A 21,118-nucleotide genomic window follows, 5' to 3' on the forward strand; every position below is an offset into this window, starting at 1 on the left:
TTGCTGATTCTCTTTGGTTGATAAAAGAGCTAACATACTAGAATACATAGATCAAAACATAATATCACTTGTTTGTTTTGGTTATTGCTTGGCAAAATGCATATGCACTATGTTACAGACTGAACTGATATGTAAGGCAATTGTGATAACAGTACTACTGCACAAACGTAATCAGTGGCAGAATAAACCTATATTGTGTATGGATGGATGGATGGATGGATGGATGGATGGATGGATGGATGGATGGATAATACATAACTAAGGTATTTGGAGTTGAAATTGCGCTGAATAGCCGTATAACAACATTTCCCAGAGTTCACTGGAACTGACGTCATAACATCATAATGACGCTTTTTGTCTGCGCCACTGATCTGAATATATGACTGGCTAGCCGATAGCCCATACACGCCCGTGTAAGCCGTTGAAGCGACAGGGCGGCCATCATGCGCCTCCCATCTGAGAAGAGAAATATAAAGTGCGGGGTTTGTGGCTTGATAGTCATTATTTTTGAACAAGTAAATAATAAATAAATAAATAAAAGAACAAGTGGACGGTAGCCTATGTGCTGCTTTGAAGACCCCCGTTTTCTTTTATAGCAAAGAAAGACCCCACTAGTAGATTTGGCAGAGGCATCTTTTGTTGAATTACAGTTATAATTCCTTAATAATAAAAATATATACAAGTTTAGTTTCCTCCTGGGGCGGCACGGTAAATGAGTGGTTTGCACGTCCGCCTCCCAGTACTGAGGACTTGGGTTCGGGTCCAGGCTCTGCCTTTCCTGGGTGGAGTTTGCATGTTCTCCACGTGCCTGCTTGGGTCTTCTCCGGGTTCTCCGGTTTCCTCCCACATTCCAAAGACATGCATGGCAGGTTAATTGGGCGTTCCGAATTGTCCATAGGTGTGCTTGTGAGTGTGGATGGTTGTTCGTCTCTGTGTGCCCTGCGATTGGCTGGCAACCAGTTCAGGGTGTACCCTGCCTACTGCCCAAAGCCAGCTGAGATAGGCTCCAGCACCCCCCGCGACCCTTGTGAGGAATAAGCGGTCGAGAAAATGGATGGATGGATGGATGGATGGATGGATGGATGGATGGATGGATGGATGGATGGATGGAGTTTCCTCTTGTAAACATCATTAAGCATATAATTGATACATGTATTTAAGGCAAGTTATAAAATATCTGAAGTCCTCTTTATGTTCAACAAATTTAAAGCATCATATATCGAACTGTTTCTACTAAGCACTGTCTCAAATGTTCTCCAATTTTGATACTGTAATAAATGAAATGTATAGGAGCGTATGCCGAGAAACGTTTCATGGGAGGAGCAATATGGCGGCCTCGTGGCTTCAAAAGTCTTTGCCTATCGGCTATCCAGTCATATATTCAGATCAGTGTCTGCGCCGGGCTGCGAGGCGCCATTCACGAAAAGATGGCGAGTGGTAAAAAGAGTGCACTTCTTTCCTCTTTGGCGGCCTATGGGGACGATTCGGAGCCTGACGACTCTGACCCCGAACCAGAAGAGATAGGTAGAGACACATGTGTTTCAGATTAAGGGCTACGACATTGTATTCTGTTGTTACACGCTCGAGTTTTATGTGGTAGCTAAATTAGCAGCTTGCTAGCCTACAGTGCAGTTCAAGAAGACGGAATTATTCTCTTATTCCCTGCTAATAATATAAGAGAATATAGACATTTTTACAATGTGGAATGTATCATTTCCCCAAGTAATCAAATAATTAAAAAAAATAACCCGCTCTGGCGTATCATTGATTACGTCATTCACGTTGCGTAAAATAAATACAACACGACGTACCTAATGATTTCTGTCAGAAATATAAAATGAATTCATTCATTATCTAAACCGCTTATCGTCACTAAATTATAAATTCTAATAATATTTTGTTGGTGCAATGTATTGTGTTCCCATTCCTCCCTTCATATTGAACACTATATTTTATCTAGAAAACTATTCTCTTTGTCAAGTATAAAAATCTTAAAAATATAATGTGAAATTCAAGCCTCTTGCATTTTTCATTCTTCATTTTCAAACGGGAGCATTACATTACCCTCTTTATCATATTTATTTTAATTTGTTATTTTTTATTTTTATTTTTTAAGCCTAGGCTAGGCTAGTCTAGGGCTGCTCGATTATGAAGAAAATATTTATCACGTCACGATTAATTTGGTAATAATTGAAATCATGATTAGAACAATCATGATTGTTCTAAACGTAAAAATATTAAATATATTAAAACAAAAATAAAAATATATTAAATACATTTCTGTGAAACACTATAATTATGCAAGTTTGCGGAAATTTTATTTTAACGATAATGCCGATTTTTGTGTGTCGAGTGTAATAATTGAAATTCTAATGTAATTTTGATTAATTGCACAACCCTAAACTAACCTGCTGCCACAGGGATTATATTTTGTATGACAAAAAAATAGTCCTTGGTTATTTGTATTCTTGAATTTTATAGAATAGTGTATGTAGGAACATTTATTGAATCCTCTTTGAAAACTTAGCTTTAAATATGACTTAAAAGTGAAGCGAGAAAGTAAAATAAGTACTAAAAATAAATACTGTACATTACAAAAATAGCAAATGAAAAGAAATATGGGGTGTTCTTGCACGCTTTGGCCTCTTCGGGGCAGTGTGGTGCTGTGCATCCAGTTGAACAGGTCATCTTTGTGTCTAACCCCAAGAGTTTCCTTCCTCTGACCGGTTGTTGTCCTTCTGGTGTCTCTTTCTGTCCATCAGAAGAGGAGCATGCTGGGACAGGAGGTCTTGTGTTTGGCTATGGCGAGGATGAACTCAATCGGACTGAGGATGCTGTTGAAAAGGAGTCTGAAAATGAAGACAGCAGAGAAAGTAACTCGGTAAATATTCAAATTCTGATTTCACTGTCTGGCTTGTCAAATATATCCAGCTGGTGATTTTGTTGGCAAAATGGATGCAACCAAAGGATCATGTCTGAGTGATGATGGCACAAAAATTGGGCCTTATTGGTTTGAATAGTATTTATATTATTTTCATGGCAAATTTTGCCAAAATGGCCAGAAATGGTCATTAAATGTGCGCCAAACTGATTGAACTGAAGAATCCAGAGAGGAATTCATTCACTTCCTCCCATGTTCCAAAATCATGCGTGCATGCATTCATTGAAGACACCAAATTTTCTGTAGGGGTGAATTTGAGTGTTGGTTTGTTTTTACGTGTGATGCGATGTGATTCGCTGACGACCAGTCCAGAGTGTATCCCTCTTCTTGCCCAAGGTCAGGTCTGTGTGATAGGCTCCTACACAGGCCCCGACCCTAATGTGGAAAAGCCATTGACGTGAAATGTCATCAACGGGAACCCTAACGAGGAGCGAGAATTATTGTCAACTTTGTTTTGTTTTGTTTTTGTTTTTTTTACAGGAATGGGCAGAGAAAAGTCGAGGCCAGCTGTGTTTTGATTATTAAACTGGGAAAGTTAAAATAAAATAAATAAATAAATAAAACGTTTCTTTTGGATGCAATCACGTCATTGCTGAATCTCATGCACCTTTTGGATCTTGGGAAACTCAACCGTTACAAGCAGCTTGTGATTGATAAAAATGTTTGTCACATTAAATCTAGTACTAGAAAGAGTGTCCATGAGATCATGACTGCTGCATATTTTTTTGTGTGTCTGTGTAAGTAGCTGCTTGTCAGCCTCCTCTATGAAGACTAGTTTATGGATGTGGTTTTGGTTTTGGTAGAAATGTTATCTTGAGATGAATAAGGCTGGACTAAGTTCCCCTACAGACTGGGAGCATGTAACTTCCCATAGCTTCTGTACCAATATAGAAAATATACACTGTATATCGTAGTAGTACTGTGCATTTCCCCATTTATGTTGGTAGAGATCCAAGAAAAACATGTTAAAACTCTGGACATTACATCATAAACATGTTTCACATCCCAAACAAAGTCTTACATTAATTGTAAATGGTTTGTGGGTGCAAGTTGTAGAACCTTTCAGGAGTGATTATCTCATCCGATCAATGCAGCTGCTCAGTTTCCCTCCTGCTCTCTTTCACCGTTGGGTCATTAAAGTGTTAACTCCTGCATTTTTGTTTTCATAGGAAATGACGAATGACGAGTCTGACGAGGGAAGGGACGCAGATGAAGTTGAGGTATTTGAGCATCCACCTACGGTGGGCAGGACTGAATTGAACAAAAAGGTTACGCCTGATTCAATCATGATTGATGACTACTGGGTGGCACTTGCACGTGATAAATATTTTCGCGCACTAGATGGTGCTGTGGGGCTTCTCATTTTTGATGATTCTTCATTCAGTAAGATAACGAGGTAATTCTGTGTATCTTCAAATGGGTGGATGGATGAAGTTGCTCTTCATAGAGGGTGTGTTTGTGCTGCAACACTTGTTTGATACAGATCACTTATTTGTTAGATTTATGTGTGCTCAGTTTTCAGCAATTTGTAATGAAATGTAAGTGCTATAGTGGCATACATATTTTCAAATAGTGTCCCATTGGTACATGGGATGTCGGCCATTTAAAAGATAGCTGCACTTGCAGTTTGGAAAAAAATCCATACTTACTATTTTTCATTTGATTTCCAATGGATTTATGGCCAAGAAGTGTTTTTCATTCAAATATTTACCTTCATAGTAGGGTTGCATCGCGACTGTTCGATCATATTGCTGTCGATTTGGATAAAATTTTGTTATGAAAATGCTTTTGGACAAATACAGGGCTCCAACTAATAAACTTATTGTTAATCAATAAGTACATTAAATCATTTGGCTTCAATATGAGGGAAGACTGCAAGTCTGCAACCATTTGTTTTATTACATTACTCAAAATCCTGTGTGTCAAAATGACATTTCTCGATATTGCATGCACCGACATGTCCGCATTCCCTAGGAAGTGTAGTCAAGCTATAAATCAAAGGATATACCGGTAATTGTAGATGAGTATCCAAACCTTACATACACATTTAAACCAATAAAACTGCAGACTAAAAGACACACTGTATTCTGCTTTTGTACATTACAGCAATGAAAAATATAAAAATATAAGTATTATATATAAAAATATATAAATATATATTGAGGCACTTACTTGCCAATGCAAGCACACATTGAGCTCCTCCACATATTGACTCGGTTCACAAGCATATTAGGTTTCCTGTCATCTGACCACTAGCGTGGATTTTAAAATTAGAAGGGCCAAAACATGTCTTGTAAAAATTTAACTGCACTAAATTAAAAAACAAACAAACAAAAAACTAGCCACCAGAGGGTGCTAGAACTTCACAAATGGAAATCAACCCGACTTTTTTGAACAGATGTGCTGCTTTTAATATCGTGACATAACAACGACGACGATATTTTGTGGCAGTTTTAATATTGCGATATCGCCGTTATCGTTACATCCCTAATGTATAGTGGAAGGCAGAATAAATGGGTTTTCCACGTAGGTGTTTCAAGTACTCGTAAATTGAATCCCACCACCCCTATTTCCTTTTAAAGCATACTAAAAACTGTATAATAACACAGTATTTGGCAGAAATTTTATATTTTAACTGCAAAAACACAGCCCTCCCCTTGCCTAAAAATGGTGTTCTACCCAATCTTTTTCCTCCTACCTCTCCCTGACGCAGAGCAATAAGCTGCCCTCCAATGATATACAGTCATCACGACTGTAAGTACCTGCTCTGAAACAAACGTAGTACACACCATGACTGTTTTTTTTGTTTTGTTTTCTTTTTTTTAATGGGAAATTGGGTAACAATTGTATTTGATTTGTTGCAGTTGGGATATACTTGCCTCTTTCTGGTGTGCTTCCACTTTAGAAGTATCACTCAGAGCGTAGAGATGTCATGCCACCCCAGTGGTGCTATTGTTCGAGCTGTTTGCTTCTTATGGAAATGATGGAGTCAACGTTTGTGCATTTTAACTGCACCGTCCATCCATCCATCCATCCATCCATCCATCCATCCAATTTCTCAATCGCTTGTCCTCATTATGGTCACAGGTGAGCTGGAGCCTATCCCAGCTGACTTTGGGCCAGAAGCCAGGTAATCTCTGGAATGGTCGCCAGCCAATTGCAGTAATGAGCGTAGAGATGTCATGCCACCCCAGTGGTGCTATTGTTCGAGCTGTTTGCTTCTTATGGAAATGATGGAGTCAACGTTTGTGCATTTTAACTGCACCGTCCATCCATCCATCCATCCATCCATCCATCCATCCATCCATCCATCCATCCATCCATCCATCCAATTTCTCAATCGCTTGTCCTCATTATGGTCACAGGTGAGCTGGAGCCTATCCCAGCTGACTTTGGGCCAGAAGCCAGGTAATCTCTGGAATGGTCGCCAGCCAATTGCAGTAATGGATTTTTATTAGATAGCATAAATCAGCTTATCATAGACCAGAAGTGAAGCACAAGCATTTGTCATGACTTTGCAGTCCAGCAGACCATACTGTGACCGCCAAAATATTGTTCTCATAAGTATTTTTGAGGGTGTCTGGTTAAATGTACAGTATTTATTTTACATTTGACTGCATTTTGACAAGATGTTCTATTTATTTTTAAATCTAACATGCAACCAGATGTGTGATTTTAGCATAATTCGGTTGAGTAGCAATCTTACGTTCTTGGAGTGAACAGCAAATGTACAACACAATACATACACACCACATGGAAAAGTCCTTTAAAAAATAAAAATAAAAAATCAATTTCTCACAGCACGTGAAAGATTTTCAGCATTTTGAATACTTCTAATTAAAAATCTTCAAAAAATAACAGATAAAGATTCAACTCAAATCACTTAGAAAGATCTTTAAAACAACCATTGTTGCATATAAAGTGAGTTAAAATAGAGTAAAAATCTGTCATGCAATAAAAACGGGTAAAACAAAAATAACACAAAAATATATGATTAACTAAACTCCATAGATTCTGTTTTCTTTTTATTGAAGTTCAAGAAATTAAGGTCTCATCCATGCCTTGACTACCTCCAGGCAGAACAAAAGGGGCCTTAAAGCGTCAGTTTTTCCTCAGTAGGTCATACATCTGATCTGACCGTCATCCACATAGCAATGAAAGGACAAAACATGTTTTCTTAAGGTGGAACCCAGGGGCAGCAAATACAATCAAATTATGTTTTTAAAACTCTAATTAAAAATGTTGGAAAAATTAAAAAAAAAAATATATATATCTACTAGGGGTGTGAATTGCCTAGTACCTGACGATTCGATTCGTATCACGATTCACAGGTCACGATTCGATTCGATACCGATTAATCCCGATACGAATGGTCACGATTCGATACCGATTAATCCCGATACGAATTTATAAGTCGATTGTTGCGATTTTTTTCCATTCAAATTTAGAAAATACTATCAGTAAATTTGTACATGTACACTGTAAGATTTGTATGAATATATTTATCTAAAACTTGAGGCTTATAACCGTGAGCCACTGTACACAAACAGTTTGCAATCTGTTTCACATTTGAACAGCATTAAAATAAAAATATTAAGGCTTAATGTGCCGTTCATATAACATTCTTCCATGCTCAAGGTGTGAATCCTAAAAAAAAATAAATAAATAAAAAAAAAAAAAATAAAAAAATAAAAAATAAAAAAAAATCGATTCTGCCGATTATTGAATCGATTCGAGAATCGCGCGATGTAGTATCGCGATATATCGCCGAATCGATTTTTTTTAACACCCCTAATATCTACAAATTTACGACTGTAACATTCAAATTATTATTATTTTTTTTAATAGTACTTGAAATCTGTATATAGTAAAATATATCATTTAAATAAATGGAGGATGCCCTGTAGAATACATTGTCTTCAACACGGAACTCACATAGATGCTATTGTCAATTTGTGATATGATTTTGGAGCATATACAGCAGCTTTATTTTATCCATTGTGTTTTGTTTTCCACACTTCCTGTCATATGAACCAAACATCTTTTATAGAGATGAAAAAATCCCCACCTTTTTATTGAGGGGTTTTGTTGTCAGCAACACTTTGAAGCAAAGTTAATGTATAAACTTTACTCGTGTCATTTCGGTACCTTAAAAGAGTTCAGATCATTTTTATCCGAAAAGCAATTTAAAAGATGTCCGTTCAGTGTACGCGAACACTTGGCACCAAATCTCAGATTAGGACAAGTGGACTAGAAATCCTTGGATTCTTCAGTGTCAAACTTCAGGTGCTACCTAGTTTATTATCCTCACAGGTTTGCCGTGCCTGCATGTTTTTCTATTTGCCACCCTCCTGTTAGGCTATGCGAGTTGGCTACAGTCAGGACAATGCTTTGATGTGCCCGCGTAGTTGCTAAGTGAACAACGTGATGCCGGTGAATAACAGCACTGTTCCTTTTGTGCTCAACCTGTTATGCAGTCAATGCTGGCACAACATGCAGCATACTTTAGAAGTTGGGAAAGACTCCACCTTTTGCCAAACCAAGGATTTCATTTAAAAAAACAAAACAAAACTGTATGCGTCTGTTTTCACAACCTCATGTTATTCATTGTATCTGGTAGCTACAGCTGTTGTTGTCAAATATTTGTAAGTAATCTGATAACTTTATCTTGCATGCAATCATATTACAAAACCATTTGCAAATGTTTTCAAATGTCCTGTTTTAATTAAACACAAAAGATAATCAGTCTGCTTTTCATGAAGGACTACAGAAATCAATGAATAATTGAAATAAGAATCAGAAATCAGACACACACACACACACAAAAGAATCACTAAACAGATGGTGATTTTAATAAAACGTAGTATACATGATAGTAATCTCACAACGCTAAATCTCTCCTTTCAAGTAAATCGCAGCTGCGGTTTGGGATTTACAGTCTGCCAAGTTTGGACAATTGACATTTTTGGCAAAAAGGGGTGTGGCTGCCTTACTTCGAACCCTTAGCAACTGCTGGGTCAATCTTCACTAACCAGGTATTGTTGGAAAGGGAAATGAACAAGGATTCCAAATCTGTGAAGATTGCAATGCAATCTCACAGCCGCATATATTCTCTAAAACATACTAAAGTTTCAGAGATGAAAATTTGAATTTGATTAATTTTATTTTTTTTTTTACTTATTTTTTTATTTTTTTGCTTAGCAGCAGTAAGGAGTCATTATTCGTACACTCAGATATTCATTGAAAGTTGAATATTTTTTTACCAAAAATGTCAAAATTCAGCGGGCCGTAGCTCCCAAACACCTTCTCCGACTGATCTAAATTTGAGTTTTAGCGTTATGGCATCACGATCAACAAGTACATGGTTCCATTCACGTCAAAATCTGCTTGGTTAAATCCACCTGGTGATTTGGTGTGGAACGACCCTTAAACAACGGCTCTGAACGGTTACTTGATTGTCAAAATAGTTGTCACTGAATTTGATAATCGATTAGTGTTGATTAATTGGTTAATTTTGACAACTGTAACATCAAGATAACCTTGGTGGCTTTCACAGGTGCTGTTTTAACATACATCTACCATGTTAGAATATCCAGTGCAGAATAGAGCTAACGAAGTGAAATGTTTGTCTTCTTTTGCTTTTTCCATAGACATCAGAAGTAGAAACAAAGGATCCAAATGAGCTTGTTGGTAAGTGTAAACACACACAGAAATGTTTATCTTTCACCTTGCATCAGTGGAAATTTTGTTGAGAACAAATTCGGGTAAAGCATATGTACATTAACTCATGCACTCTCAGCCATTTTCACTGACGCAACCCCTTTCGCTCCTGGCTGTATTACTGGATTTTGACTGATTTTGCAAGGTCCACAGAATATTGTGTTCTATTACTATAAAAACATGAAACCTACCGAATGAAAGATTATATTTCTATTTGTTTGTAGTATATTTTTATCCGTTTCCGTTTTGCAGCAATTATCATTAGAATATAGCTAAGTTTAATCATTATTCACAAATCTGTTGTTAATAATAAAAAATAATAATAATAATAAAAAAAATGGCACAAAGCGCTTGTTGCAACATGGCCCTGGTTGATCTCTTATCCTCTGTTGCCACGTGCTGGCTGTTTTTTTTTTTTTTTTTTTTTTTTTTTTTTTTTTTTTTTTTTAAATAACTACCATTGCCTTAAGCGACCTCTTCAGGTCAGAGGTTGCATCAACGCCTTCTTGTATGGTTTAGCATGAGAAAACAAACGTTTAAATATGTTTTTGGGACCTTGGCAATATTTAAAAGAACGTTTTCATACGAAGATGAGCAAATGAGTGGAAGTTGTAGAAATAGTTTTCATAAATGACATGCCAGGATGACCGGTCATCTTTCATGGCCCAAGAATCTTTTTGTAATTCTACACCACACCTTCAAAATTCAACATGAGTTGTATTTGTCAGAAAAAGAAAGAATAGCCCCTTAATAGTTTCAGTGACATTTGGGTGCAGTCAATGTGTGAAACACTAACTGGACTCACATTGAGTTCTAAAAGGTTCTTTGTCCGCCGTTTGAAAGATGGGTCATGAAGGTCGAACACAGGAGTTGGCAACGCTTCGTGAGTAATCACTGACCCGTGCAGGTGTGTGTATGTATGATATCAGGCAGGAAATGAGTGATACAAGGAGTGGCGTTTTATTCGCCCTGCAGAGCACACAGCGTTCCCACTCAGCTATTTGTTGATTCTGGCCCCGAGCTTGAGGCCATCATTAACTGCACCTTTCATTTAAATGTCGGCTAAAAGACTCACGAGCTGATTAATCTAATCAGAAAAAAGAATGACTAAGCAATTCAATGTTTCCGCTTGTGTCATGACTCAAAAAGCTCATCCACTTCACTGACCTCTAAGCCTCATTAGATTTATCAACAAGAGGAAATGCGGCATGCTTTTGTTTTCAAGATGACTCCATTGGCATCAGTGTTATGCGGGGGTCTGAGCGTGACTCATAACTGGACACTTGGCATTCCAGCAGCAGCGCTCGGCTCCTCTGTTGTTGTCTGACAGTAAATGTCACAGTGCGCCTCCTGTCAGCAGGCTGAAGACAGCTCTTTGTCTACTCGCTGAAGGGACGTGCATTGTGCCACTGTCCGAAGAGAACCGCAGGGCACAGATTTTGACTTTCTGGCTGTTTCCAGCAGAACAGATGGCAGTTGTAAAACAGATTATTATTTACTGGATGTATGCTGATTAATGCATTTTATAGCCATCCTGATTGTGGTTGATTTTTACTTCCAAAGGTTTATCAGTTTTCCTTTATATAGAATTAAAATTCTTCATTAATTAATTAACGCTACTAATCTTATGACTTCCACAAGGCTGAAACCTTGATTTAGCTACAATGTTAAATTGTCTGACAGTGTGTAAGATTGTTTATCTTTATCCACTGGACTTGCCCTTGGCCAAAAAACAAGGCTCAATAACTGCTTGCATATTTCTTGTCATGAAATGTGTGCGAGCTCGCATAGCATTAGTTATGCATCCAAACAGCTGCCCCGCCTCTCTTTGTAAAAAAGTGGGCGAGGTTTTACTATCACTATCGAGGGGAGATGTTGCGCCGTCTCTGACACGCGGCGAGACCTTGGTGGCAAGTCTGTACTGATACGTGGGAGTCTGAATTCACGCTTGAGCAGTAGACCGAGGTAAACGACATAGGGGCTGGAAAACATTCATCTGTATGCAATGGCATCCCTCCTGTATGTAGAAGCACAAAGTTCAACTTTGGCACAGTGCAAATTATATATACAGACAGTATATCACTTCCAGACCATTGATTTTTACACAAGACATAAATAAAACAGGCACGATGCCTTGTTGTATCACATTATGTGATATAGTTGAAGAATATAGCGATATTGATATTATTGCGAGATTTAACATGTACCTAAAGAGAAAACATTTATATTATCTAACTAGACAGTGCAATTTCTGGAGAAATTGCGTGGAAATGCTGGAAGCTGAATGCTAAGATTTGAATGCATGTGGAATGCTTATGAAGTAATATTAGAGATAAATTATGAAATTATGACCTCCTGGTTACTGGACAATGCACTTTGCCAACTATGCCAGCACACACATGGTAATGATGATACGTTTATATGTATGGAAGTGGGTGTGAAAAGTGATACTTGGAAAAAGTTCAATGTCTGCCCCATTGAAAATGAATGGGGGGAAAGTAAGTAATGTGGATTCAGACGATATATATACCCCGGGAGGCATGAGTTTTTTTATGCAAGTTGAAATTTGAACAGTGTAAATCGGAAGTATTGTGTGGGAGTTGTTACACGGCAAAAAAAAAAGTGTGAAGAATAAAAATCACAAAATCATATGTGGGAATGCAAATAAAGAATTGTTTTTTTTTCATGCAGCAAAATAAGCAAACTCAATATATTCTTAGTTAAATGTAATTACCTCTCGATAAAGTTCAACGATTGGATGGCGGTGCACATTTTAGTTAGCGGCTGACTGGTCAAATTAAGGTTAAAACATAAAATTCCATATGAAACTTATTGCAATATCGCGATATCGATATTTTTCCGATGTGTAGCCCTAATTCCTAAGTATGCTTTAAAAAGCAAATATATTCAGCTTGCTGAGCTAAAAGTCAGCTATTTGGGTAAATGATCCTCAAATGTCCAGTCAAGTTTTAACTTGTCTTGCATGTCGGGAAAAGTTCCTGCTTATGCACTCACACACAACACACCGTTTGCAACACTCGTTCAGAGTATGAGACACCTGAATAAGCGTCAAAGTAAAAACCATGTGTCTGGTTGATGGTGTGATGGCGGAATGTCTGGCGTAATGTCAGAGAAGGCCCAGCAAAAGCAAAACATGATGGTTCCAAAGGGAATGATGGAGGTAGAGAAGGAGCCTCCCTTGTCTTTCAGCTCCAACAGCGGACACTCCTTGATCTTTTAACTCACACTGTGTCCAATTCAGCTTACTTTATCTACAGGGCTGAAGTGAATGAATTTCTGACATGAAGAGTTCCAAACATTATGACCCTTCATTTTTAAAACTTTGCTCAGACAGTGAAATTTTAACACTGTAGAAAGAGTTAGCTTGACACCAATTCTGCTAGGACCAAATGCACTTAGACAGTGTTAAGTTTAACTCTTTAAACGTTGAATTAACACTGCAAAACATGTTGTACACTGCAAGCGGAGAATTGGGCTCATATTAAATTTCATTCTTCTCCACAGCTCTCTTCTCAGAGAAGGTGAGAAACATGTCACCTGATGAGATCAGGATTCCACCCGAGCCCCCGGGACGCTGCTCCAGCCACCTACAGGTAGCCACTCCTCCAAAGTTAATCCCAGAATTAATAAGCTCTCATTGCTTTGCTGCTCTCTTTATTCAAACATGAACCTAAATAATATGATATATCACTATCAAGGACAGGATATTGTTTTCGGTCAGACCAGAGGAGAGACTGTTGTTGATGTACCAGGCTTGTGTAATTCTGAGATCACCATCCCGCTGGAATAGAATCTTGTGTGTGTTTTATGTGCACACCTCATAGGTTGCAGGTAATAAAACTGTCCTGCTCAAAGCTGAATACTTGGCTCTGGCTGCTTCGGCAGCAGTCAATACATGCCTCTTATGCAAGCTACACTTTGGAGTTAAAATAAAAACATCGTCTTAAGAATTGTTGTAAATAATTGAAGAAAAGTCTACCGGTACTTTGGCTTGACCTGATGACATCTAGCCTGCCACAACTGTTTATAGCCCTGAAGGTGACAGGTCAAGAATGCTAATTTGAACGGCTAAAGAATTCCAATTTGGCCTGCTCCTTGAAAGGCTAGCAAAAGATAGACACAAGAGAAAATTGACCCTCAAAGCGCATTCTGCATTCTATAGTCTTGATTTATTGCGCTGTATCACTTCCACTGACTGCTGGGATGTTGAAAAACACAAAAGTTCACTGCTCCTCCAGAATCTTTCACAGCATCATTTTTTTTCATTTCAAATTGCAATATATGCCAGCAATGCAGTTTTAGTTGGGCTGGAAATTGAACTAGTCATCATTGTGTTAGCACTGTCAGCTTCCAAGTCAGGTAAATAACTTTGCGTTTGCCTCTGGGGTAAAATTCTGGTGTCTACATAAATTCAGAGCGTGCGAAAAGATTTGTTCTGTAAGGCGCAGAGGCAGGTCGGGACACAAGGCAGATTTAGTAAGTGAACAGCTCAACTTGATGCCCGCAAGGCTTCCCTTGCCACACCTAACCGGTAAATTAATGATTCACTTTCACCAGTATTGCCTGGGTATCCGTGGCCTCGGGGCACACACAATCAAAAATGCTTCAGTGTTACTAACATGTTCTCTATGTGGAATAATTTTATTCTTTTGCCATTTCGCAATTGCAAGAGTGTATCTTTTCCAATCGTGCCCTGAACTCACAAGGAAAACAATTCCTGGTTGCTATCTTGAGCTTAGCTGGATTTCAGATGTGCACTGTATGAGATATGAAAGCCGACAGTTAGGCTATTAATCTAAAAAAAAAGCCTCATTCACCGACAAATGTGAAACAATTATAGTCGTAATGCTTCCAAATTATCTTGACAGTTCTCAAATTTCATGCTGTGGTTCTTATCTGCGAGCACATTACTTCCTGGCTGCTTGACAGATAATTTCGTCAACATTGTTTTTTTTGCAGTGAAGATGAGTGGAGACATTTTGGACTTGTTTTCACTTGCCATGTCTTTTTTTTTTTTTTTTTTTTTTTTTTTTCACAATGGAGAATTCCAAAAGTCCTAAAATGAGACTTTTTTTTTTTTTTTTTTTTTTTTTTTTTTTTTTTTTTTTTTTATAAACACATAATTTTAAACAGTTTGTAGCTATCTTTGTTCATGTCGTTGGCATGCTTTCGTCAAAATTCCCTAAGGTTGGAGAATTATTGTGAAATCAGCTTCTTGTAAGGGAGGATCTGTCTGCTGCATCCAGTGAGCCAGCCCTCATCCCGCCCCATAAACTGCTGGGACAATGGCAAACCTTGTTTTCCTTCGAATAATAACTAGTGGGCAGGAACTTGCTACTGTGTTCCTGCCAGCTATTGCTATTGGATATCTCTACTTTCACATTGCTCTGCGGTATCCAGCCAATTATAATTCTCAATCATTGTTGTCACTTTTCGCTATTTCCTGTTCCTGTTTTGAAGTGGAAAAACAATCAATCAATACTACTGGTGATGAGCTGAACAATAGTTACGAATCTAACTATGGTTCTATGAGTCCCGAACGTCCGCTTGGTCGTGGTGCTGAAAACAGCACGGAAATCCTACATGCGTCACTCGAGAAAATAATTCATAAATGGACATGTCCACCGTTCCGGCTGACGTGATCCTTATGTATATATTAGGGGTGTTTCCTAATATAAAAAACGATTCGGCAATATATCGCGATACTACATCGCACAATTCTCGAATCGATTCGATAGGCGGCTGAATCGATTTTTAAAGTTCCATTTTTAATGGAAAAATATTCAACAAAATGTCTTACTTCGGGTTAGGGTTCACACCTTAAGCAGGTAAGAATGTTATATTAATGGAACATTAAGCCTTAATATTTTATTTCAATGCTGTTCAAACATGAAATAGATTACAACCTGTATGAGACTGAAAGTTTCAGATAAATAAATAATACATTTTCATACAAATCTTAGACGGTACAAGTTTACTGATTAGTATTTTCTAAATTTGAATAAAAAAAAATTGCAACAATCGACTTATAAATTCGTATCGGGATTAATCGGTATCGAATCGAATCGTGATCTGTGAATCGTGATACGAATCGAATCGTCAGATACGAGGCAATTCACACCCCTAGTATATATATAAAAACAAAGGATAATAACCATAATCCCGTCTCTCAGAACCTTCTCACGCAAATCAACACGAGGGCTCTGAGTGAAAAGCGGGGGGGAAATGTACCCTCACAGGACGACAAAGACGTGGAGCGGCATCCCCATCCGTCGACGGAGAAGTAAAACGAGCGAGACGAATAGGGAGGTTGGCTTGAGAGCCAGACAAAACTTTGGGAACAAAAGCAGCATTTGGACACAATGGGACCCCTGCCCCGTTGAGGTGCCAATAAAGGCACTCGGGGATAACGGGTAGAGCGTGGAGCTCCACCACCCGCTTAGCGGATGCTATCGCAAGTACAAAACGCTGTCTTGCGTGGCAACCATCGAAGTTCCACTTTGGCCCACGGCTCGAAAGGGGACCTGCACAGTGCGTCGAGCACCAAGCGAAGGTCCCAGGCCGACCGAACCCGAGACGGGTTCCTGAAACGAAGGTGAAGGGCACCCCTGAGGAAGGAGGGCACGATGCTCTGGCAACCCACAGACTTGCCATCCATAGCAATATGGCAGGCCGAAAATGGCTGCCACATCAACTTGGTTCGTAGAAGCGAAACATTCCTTATCAAAAACAGATTGAAGGAATTCTAAAACCGTAGGAATAGGGCACGTTTTGGGATCCATCCCGCAGCCAGCACACCACTCTGTAAACAACTTCCACCTTTTGGCATACAGCGAACGAGTGGACGGAGCCCTGGCATGAAGGATCGTATGCTTAACTACAGAAGACGAGCACTCAGTCAGCAATCAGTCTTGACCCTCAGCGACCAGACACACAGCCTGAGCCGACGGGGATCGGGATGCCAAATCCGAACCCCGCTGTTGGGACAACAGATCCAACCGGCTGGGCAGAGGCCACAGTTCGGAGGATCAGAGACTGCGGAGGAGACTGAACCAAGTCTGGGCTTGCCAAAGAGGGGCCACCAGCAACAATTGTTACCCTCCAGAAGGACCCTCTGAATGTTCAGATGAATCAGGGGGAGAGGCCAAGGGTGCGCGAGAGCATCCTGGCCTAGTGGGCTGCTCTGTTCCCGCAGAGAAAACCAGAGTGGGACAGTGAGTGGACTCCTCAGAGGCAAAAAAAATATTCATGCAGCTCCATGTATTTATTTATTTATTTATTTAGTTAGTTAGTTAGTTATTTAGTTAGTTAGTTATTTTTATATCAATGTTTTCCCTTTTTGGGTTAGGATTAAAAAAAAAAAAAACGTCAGTCTATCTCTAATTTAGTCTTCAATTGATGTCAGTCAATGTTGAATAAGTACAGAGAATCTGGTCTTTCGAAGGAGAATCCGGAGGAAATTGTTGCTCTTGTTGCATCAGCATTCTGTTATTGAATGGTTTCCTTTTTATGGTAGTTCTTATTTATCACTCATGAAGCTCTCAGCACATTGGTCAACCCACAGAGGCTTGTCGAAAAACAATTTGTAATGACCTTTTGCTTTTTATAGCACTGGCCATATGTCTAGTGGGTGTTTTTGTTTTGGTGGTCAATTGACATCATCTGGACGTTCTTGTCGCAACAGGAGAAGATCCACAAGCTGTACGAAAGGAAACTCCATGGAGATTTTGACACCAACATCCTCATTCAGAAGAAAAAAGAATTCCGAAATCCAAGGTATGCACATTGGCTACAACTGGGTGATCTGGTTTGAGATAGAGAAAAATCTCTTCCACAAACGTACACAATAAATTATGTCTATTTTTTTTCTTTTTTTGTTCTAGTATTTACGAGAAGCTCATTCAGTTCTGCAGTATAGATGAACTGGGCACTAACTACCCAAAAGATATGTTCGATCCTCACGGCTGGTCAGAAGAGTCCTACTATGAAGCTCTTGGTATGTTTTTTTTTTCTCACTCAGCGTCTCTTTGTGACCACCACTCACAAATGCATTCAACTCCTTCTCAGCTAAAGCACAGAAAGTGGAGATGGACAAGCTGGAAAAAGCCAAAAAGGAGCGGACCAAGGTGAGGCTTAAGTTTAGAGACATAAGCTTACTGTCTCAAGTAACCACCCCTACCAAAAAAATTAATAAATTGCGTTTCATAAAGAATGCACAGGCAGAACTTCGTTACACATATAGCTGTCATCAGTACCGACAACATCATTCCAGCAGCTGCATATTAGTCAGAAAGGAAACTAGAGTGAACATGTAGTACCCTGCTATGTTCTTTGTTTTGTAATGTACTCAAAGGTATGCAGGTTAAAATAAGAGAGTGTCAAGAATAAAATTGGAATGTAAAGCTTTGTTAAATACCGCTTGTACCCTCAAGCAATATCATGTCAGTGGCTCCAGATTGCAATGTTTCTAATCAAACATCACCAGCAAAATTCAAATATACTCAAACTGGATGTGCTTTTGTACAGATCGAGTTTGTCACAGGTACCAAGAAGGGTACCAACCCATCCAGCACATCAGCTTCAACCACAAACAGCAGCAGCACAACCACTACATCTACAGGTAAACAAACATCTTTCAGTCGAATTAACGATTGTTCATTTTTTTTATTAGGGGGGCCAGGTGATTAAAATTTTAATTGTAATTAATTGCATGACTTCAATAGTTAACTCACGATTAATCACAAATTTTATCTCTTCATAATGTAAAATGTACTATAAAGTATTTTTCCTAAGTTTTAATTTTTCTCTTAACATAATTTGAAAAAAACTAATAGAAATATGGCTGCATCTTTTAGCAATTGATGCAGTAATTTCATAATTCATAAAATTTCATTAAAATTAAAAATATTTACTATATTGTAAGATTCGAGTGTGATATTGTTTTGTGTTGAGGTCATTTTCTGGCACTAGATGGCATAATTGCATTTATAAGACGGTGAGAGCTCAGTCAGTGCATTTTTCTTTTCATATTAAGCGCTATCAAAATCTTTAACATGAAGTAACTTGTGAAATTCTACACATTTTTTTAAATTGTAAAATACAAATTGATCCTAGTCTCCACAACTATATGCACTATTATTAAATATATTACTGCAAAATCTTTACATGGGCATGTCTGCTGCATTGCGACTGGAATTTCTCCAGTACAGGTAGACCTCAACTTACAAACACAATGGGTTCCTAGAGGTTGTTTGTAAGCCAAATTTGTTAGTAAATCGCATCACATTACAGTTTGTTTCAAAATGAAATGTTATAATTTTTTTACTGTACTGTAATGTATGATGTGGTGTGCACCTAAATATTAACTTGCAAGCAAAATACAGCATTTATGGACATTAGTCAGCCTTTGTATTTGCGAATGTTCGTAACGAGGACTACTTGTAATGGCTTTACAAGTAAGCATCTTTCATGAATCGTCCATTAAAAAAAAAAATAAAAAATAGTGGCGTTAAAGGAACTTTAAATGAACTCAAAATTAACACTAATTTTGACACCCCTATTTTAGATTGCTTTAAAAAAAAATGCAACACTCCAACTGTGACTTGCCTCAGCAGATGCTCAGAAGAGGAAGAGCAAGTGGGACTCAGCCATCCCAGTGACCCTGGCCCAGCCCACGCTCATCACCACCACGGCCACCTTGCCGGCCGTAGTGTCCGTGACCACCACAGCCAGCGGCACCAAGACCACCGTTATATCTGCGGTGGGCACCATCGTAAAGAAAGCCAAGCAGTGAACAGGTGATGGAAAGCTGGCACGTCCGAGCGGTCCTGTGCTCGTTGGTGCATACGTGAAGGGAGGGGACACATGGACTGTTTTTTTAATAGACTAAACTTCCTTCTTTCTCTGGGATTGTAAACTGCGATTTATCGTAAGGATGAACTCAAGAACTCAGCGCAACTCTTCATTCTTCTGCTGCACGTCATTTTGGTTTTAGCATGTTGGCAGCAGTGAGGTGACGTAACTGTAAGTGAGAATTTAGGCATGGTGTTCTGGTGCAGGAGCATGCATCTTTCTCGTGAAAGGCTTTTCGCGAAGATTTTTTTTTTCTACAATTGTAAATATTGTTTCTGATACGGTGAATAAACAGTGCAATTCCTGTTGTGATGTCATTCTAACAAACATGATGTACTTTCTCGCAATCAGAAACTACATTTTTAAAGATGTGTAGACAATAGCTATTAATATACAAATTTATGACCACTAATGAGAGAATGTTGTGTCCCTTGGTCTTCATGATGCTGTTTGCTCCCCAATATTCTTTTAACACAGCAGCTGCATTTATTCTGAGGCTCGATTACACACAGGTGACATTTTATTGATCATCATCGGTCATTTAGAACAACACCGGATCATTCAGAAATCAACAGGGAACTTACTGGTGTTGTTGGCTGCACTGAGAGAAAAGGGGGTGAATAATTTCTCATGTACTTTTTAGTTATTTGTTTTGGGAAAGAAAAAAAAAAGTTTATGAATTTCATTCCACTTCATTATTGTGTCCCACTTGGTGTTGATTTTTAACCAAAAAAAAATGTAATTTTATATCTTTGCAGATTGAAATGTGACAAAAAGTTAAAAAGTTAAAGGGGTCTGTGATTGTGCTCATCAAGTTCCGTGTAATGTACTTCAGAAGTGGCCCCTCTGATTGTGAGTCATCTAAATCATTCTATATTCAATGAGCAGCAAATATGTTCTAATAATGTTACCTTTCTTACAGTCAGATAGCAAATATGGGTTTGGTCTCGTGATAAACAAGTTATAAAATGTGTTCTTTACTATATACTGTTCTTTTTCCAGAATCACATCCGGCATTTGATGTGTTGCCATTTTTTCTGATAGCATTAAAATGAATGTGGCTAAATTCACTCCTTTTAGTTACTGTAGTGTTCTTTTATGAGCGTGCGCAGTTATGTAACTGAAATTCTGAAAACTGATAAGATTCAGACATTGGCTATTAGTTACTGGTTAGCTAATCAGACAGATACAGGCGGAATCTTAGTCACATGGGCAAACAAATAGCAGCACGTGGTGGCAAGTAGATCGATCCAACACGTTTGGTAATTAGTTGTGTTTTTAGTAGTGCTGGGCCAAGCCTTTTCGTGGCCCTAAACTGAATTTAATTTGGGTACATGGCATCACCTGTGCTTGACTGCTACCAATACAAGCATTACACTCGTATAGGATTTGGATGTTTATGTCAACTTTAATTTTTTTGTTAAAAACGTATCCTCATACTTTTTTTTTTATTTTTTATTTTTTTATTTTTTTATTTTTTTGCCCCTTTTCCAAAAATGTCACTGACTTGGTCCTCTGCAGCTAATGCAATCATTTTGGGGTGGGTGAATTGAGTGGTGTACTGTATTCATTCCTGAATTAATT

At 38.4% G+C, this 21,118-nt stretch overlaps 1 protein-coding gene across 3 annotated transcripts; it reads left to right on the forward strand.

The window, feature by feature from the left end:
• The first annotated feature begins 1,390 nt into the window (after nt 1–1,390).
• sap30bp (SAP30 binding protein) lies at nt 1,391–19,839 on the forward strand. Of its 3 annotated transcripts, none has more exons than XM_077502439.1 (10): nt 1,391–1,524; nt 2,763–2,881; nt 4,111–4,209; nt 9,592–9,631; nt 13,187–13,275; nt 17,367–17,458; nt 17,566–17,678; nt 17,750–17,808; nt 18,209–18,302; nt 19,297–19,839. In XM_077502439.1, exons 1-10 carry the CDS (start codon nt 1,428–1,430, stop codon nt 19,473–19,475), a joined length of 981 nt encoding a protein of 326 aa, XP_077358565.1. In that variant the 5' UTR covers nt 1,391–1,427; the 3' UTR covers nt 19,476–19,839. The 3 variants fall into 3 exon arrangements, with proteins under 3 accessions (XP_077358565.1, XP_077358566.1, XP_077358568.1); XM_077502440.1 differs by having other exon boundaries at nt 4,111–4,161; XM_077502442.1 differs by lacking the exon at nt 4,111–4,209.
• The last annotated feature ends 1,279 nt before the right edge of the window (nt 19,840–21,118 follow it).

This window comes from Festucalex cinctus, chromosome 17, assembly GCF_051991245.1.
Source record: "Festucalex cinctus isolate MCC-2025b chromosome 17, RoL_Fcin_1.0, whole genome shotgun sequence".
Taxonomy (NCBI): domain Eukaryota; kingdom Metazoa; phylum Chordata; class Actinopteri; order Syngnathiformes; family Syngnathidae; genus Festucalex; species Festucalex cinctus.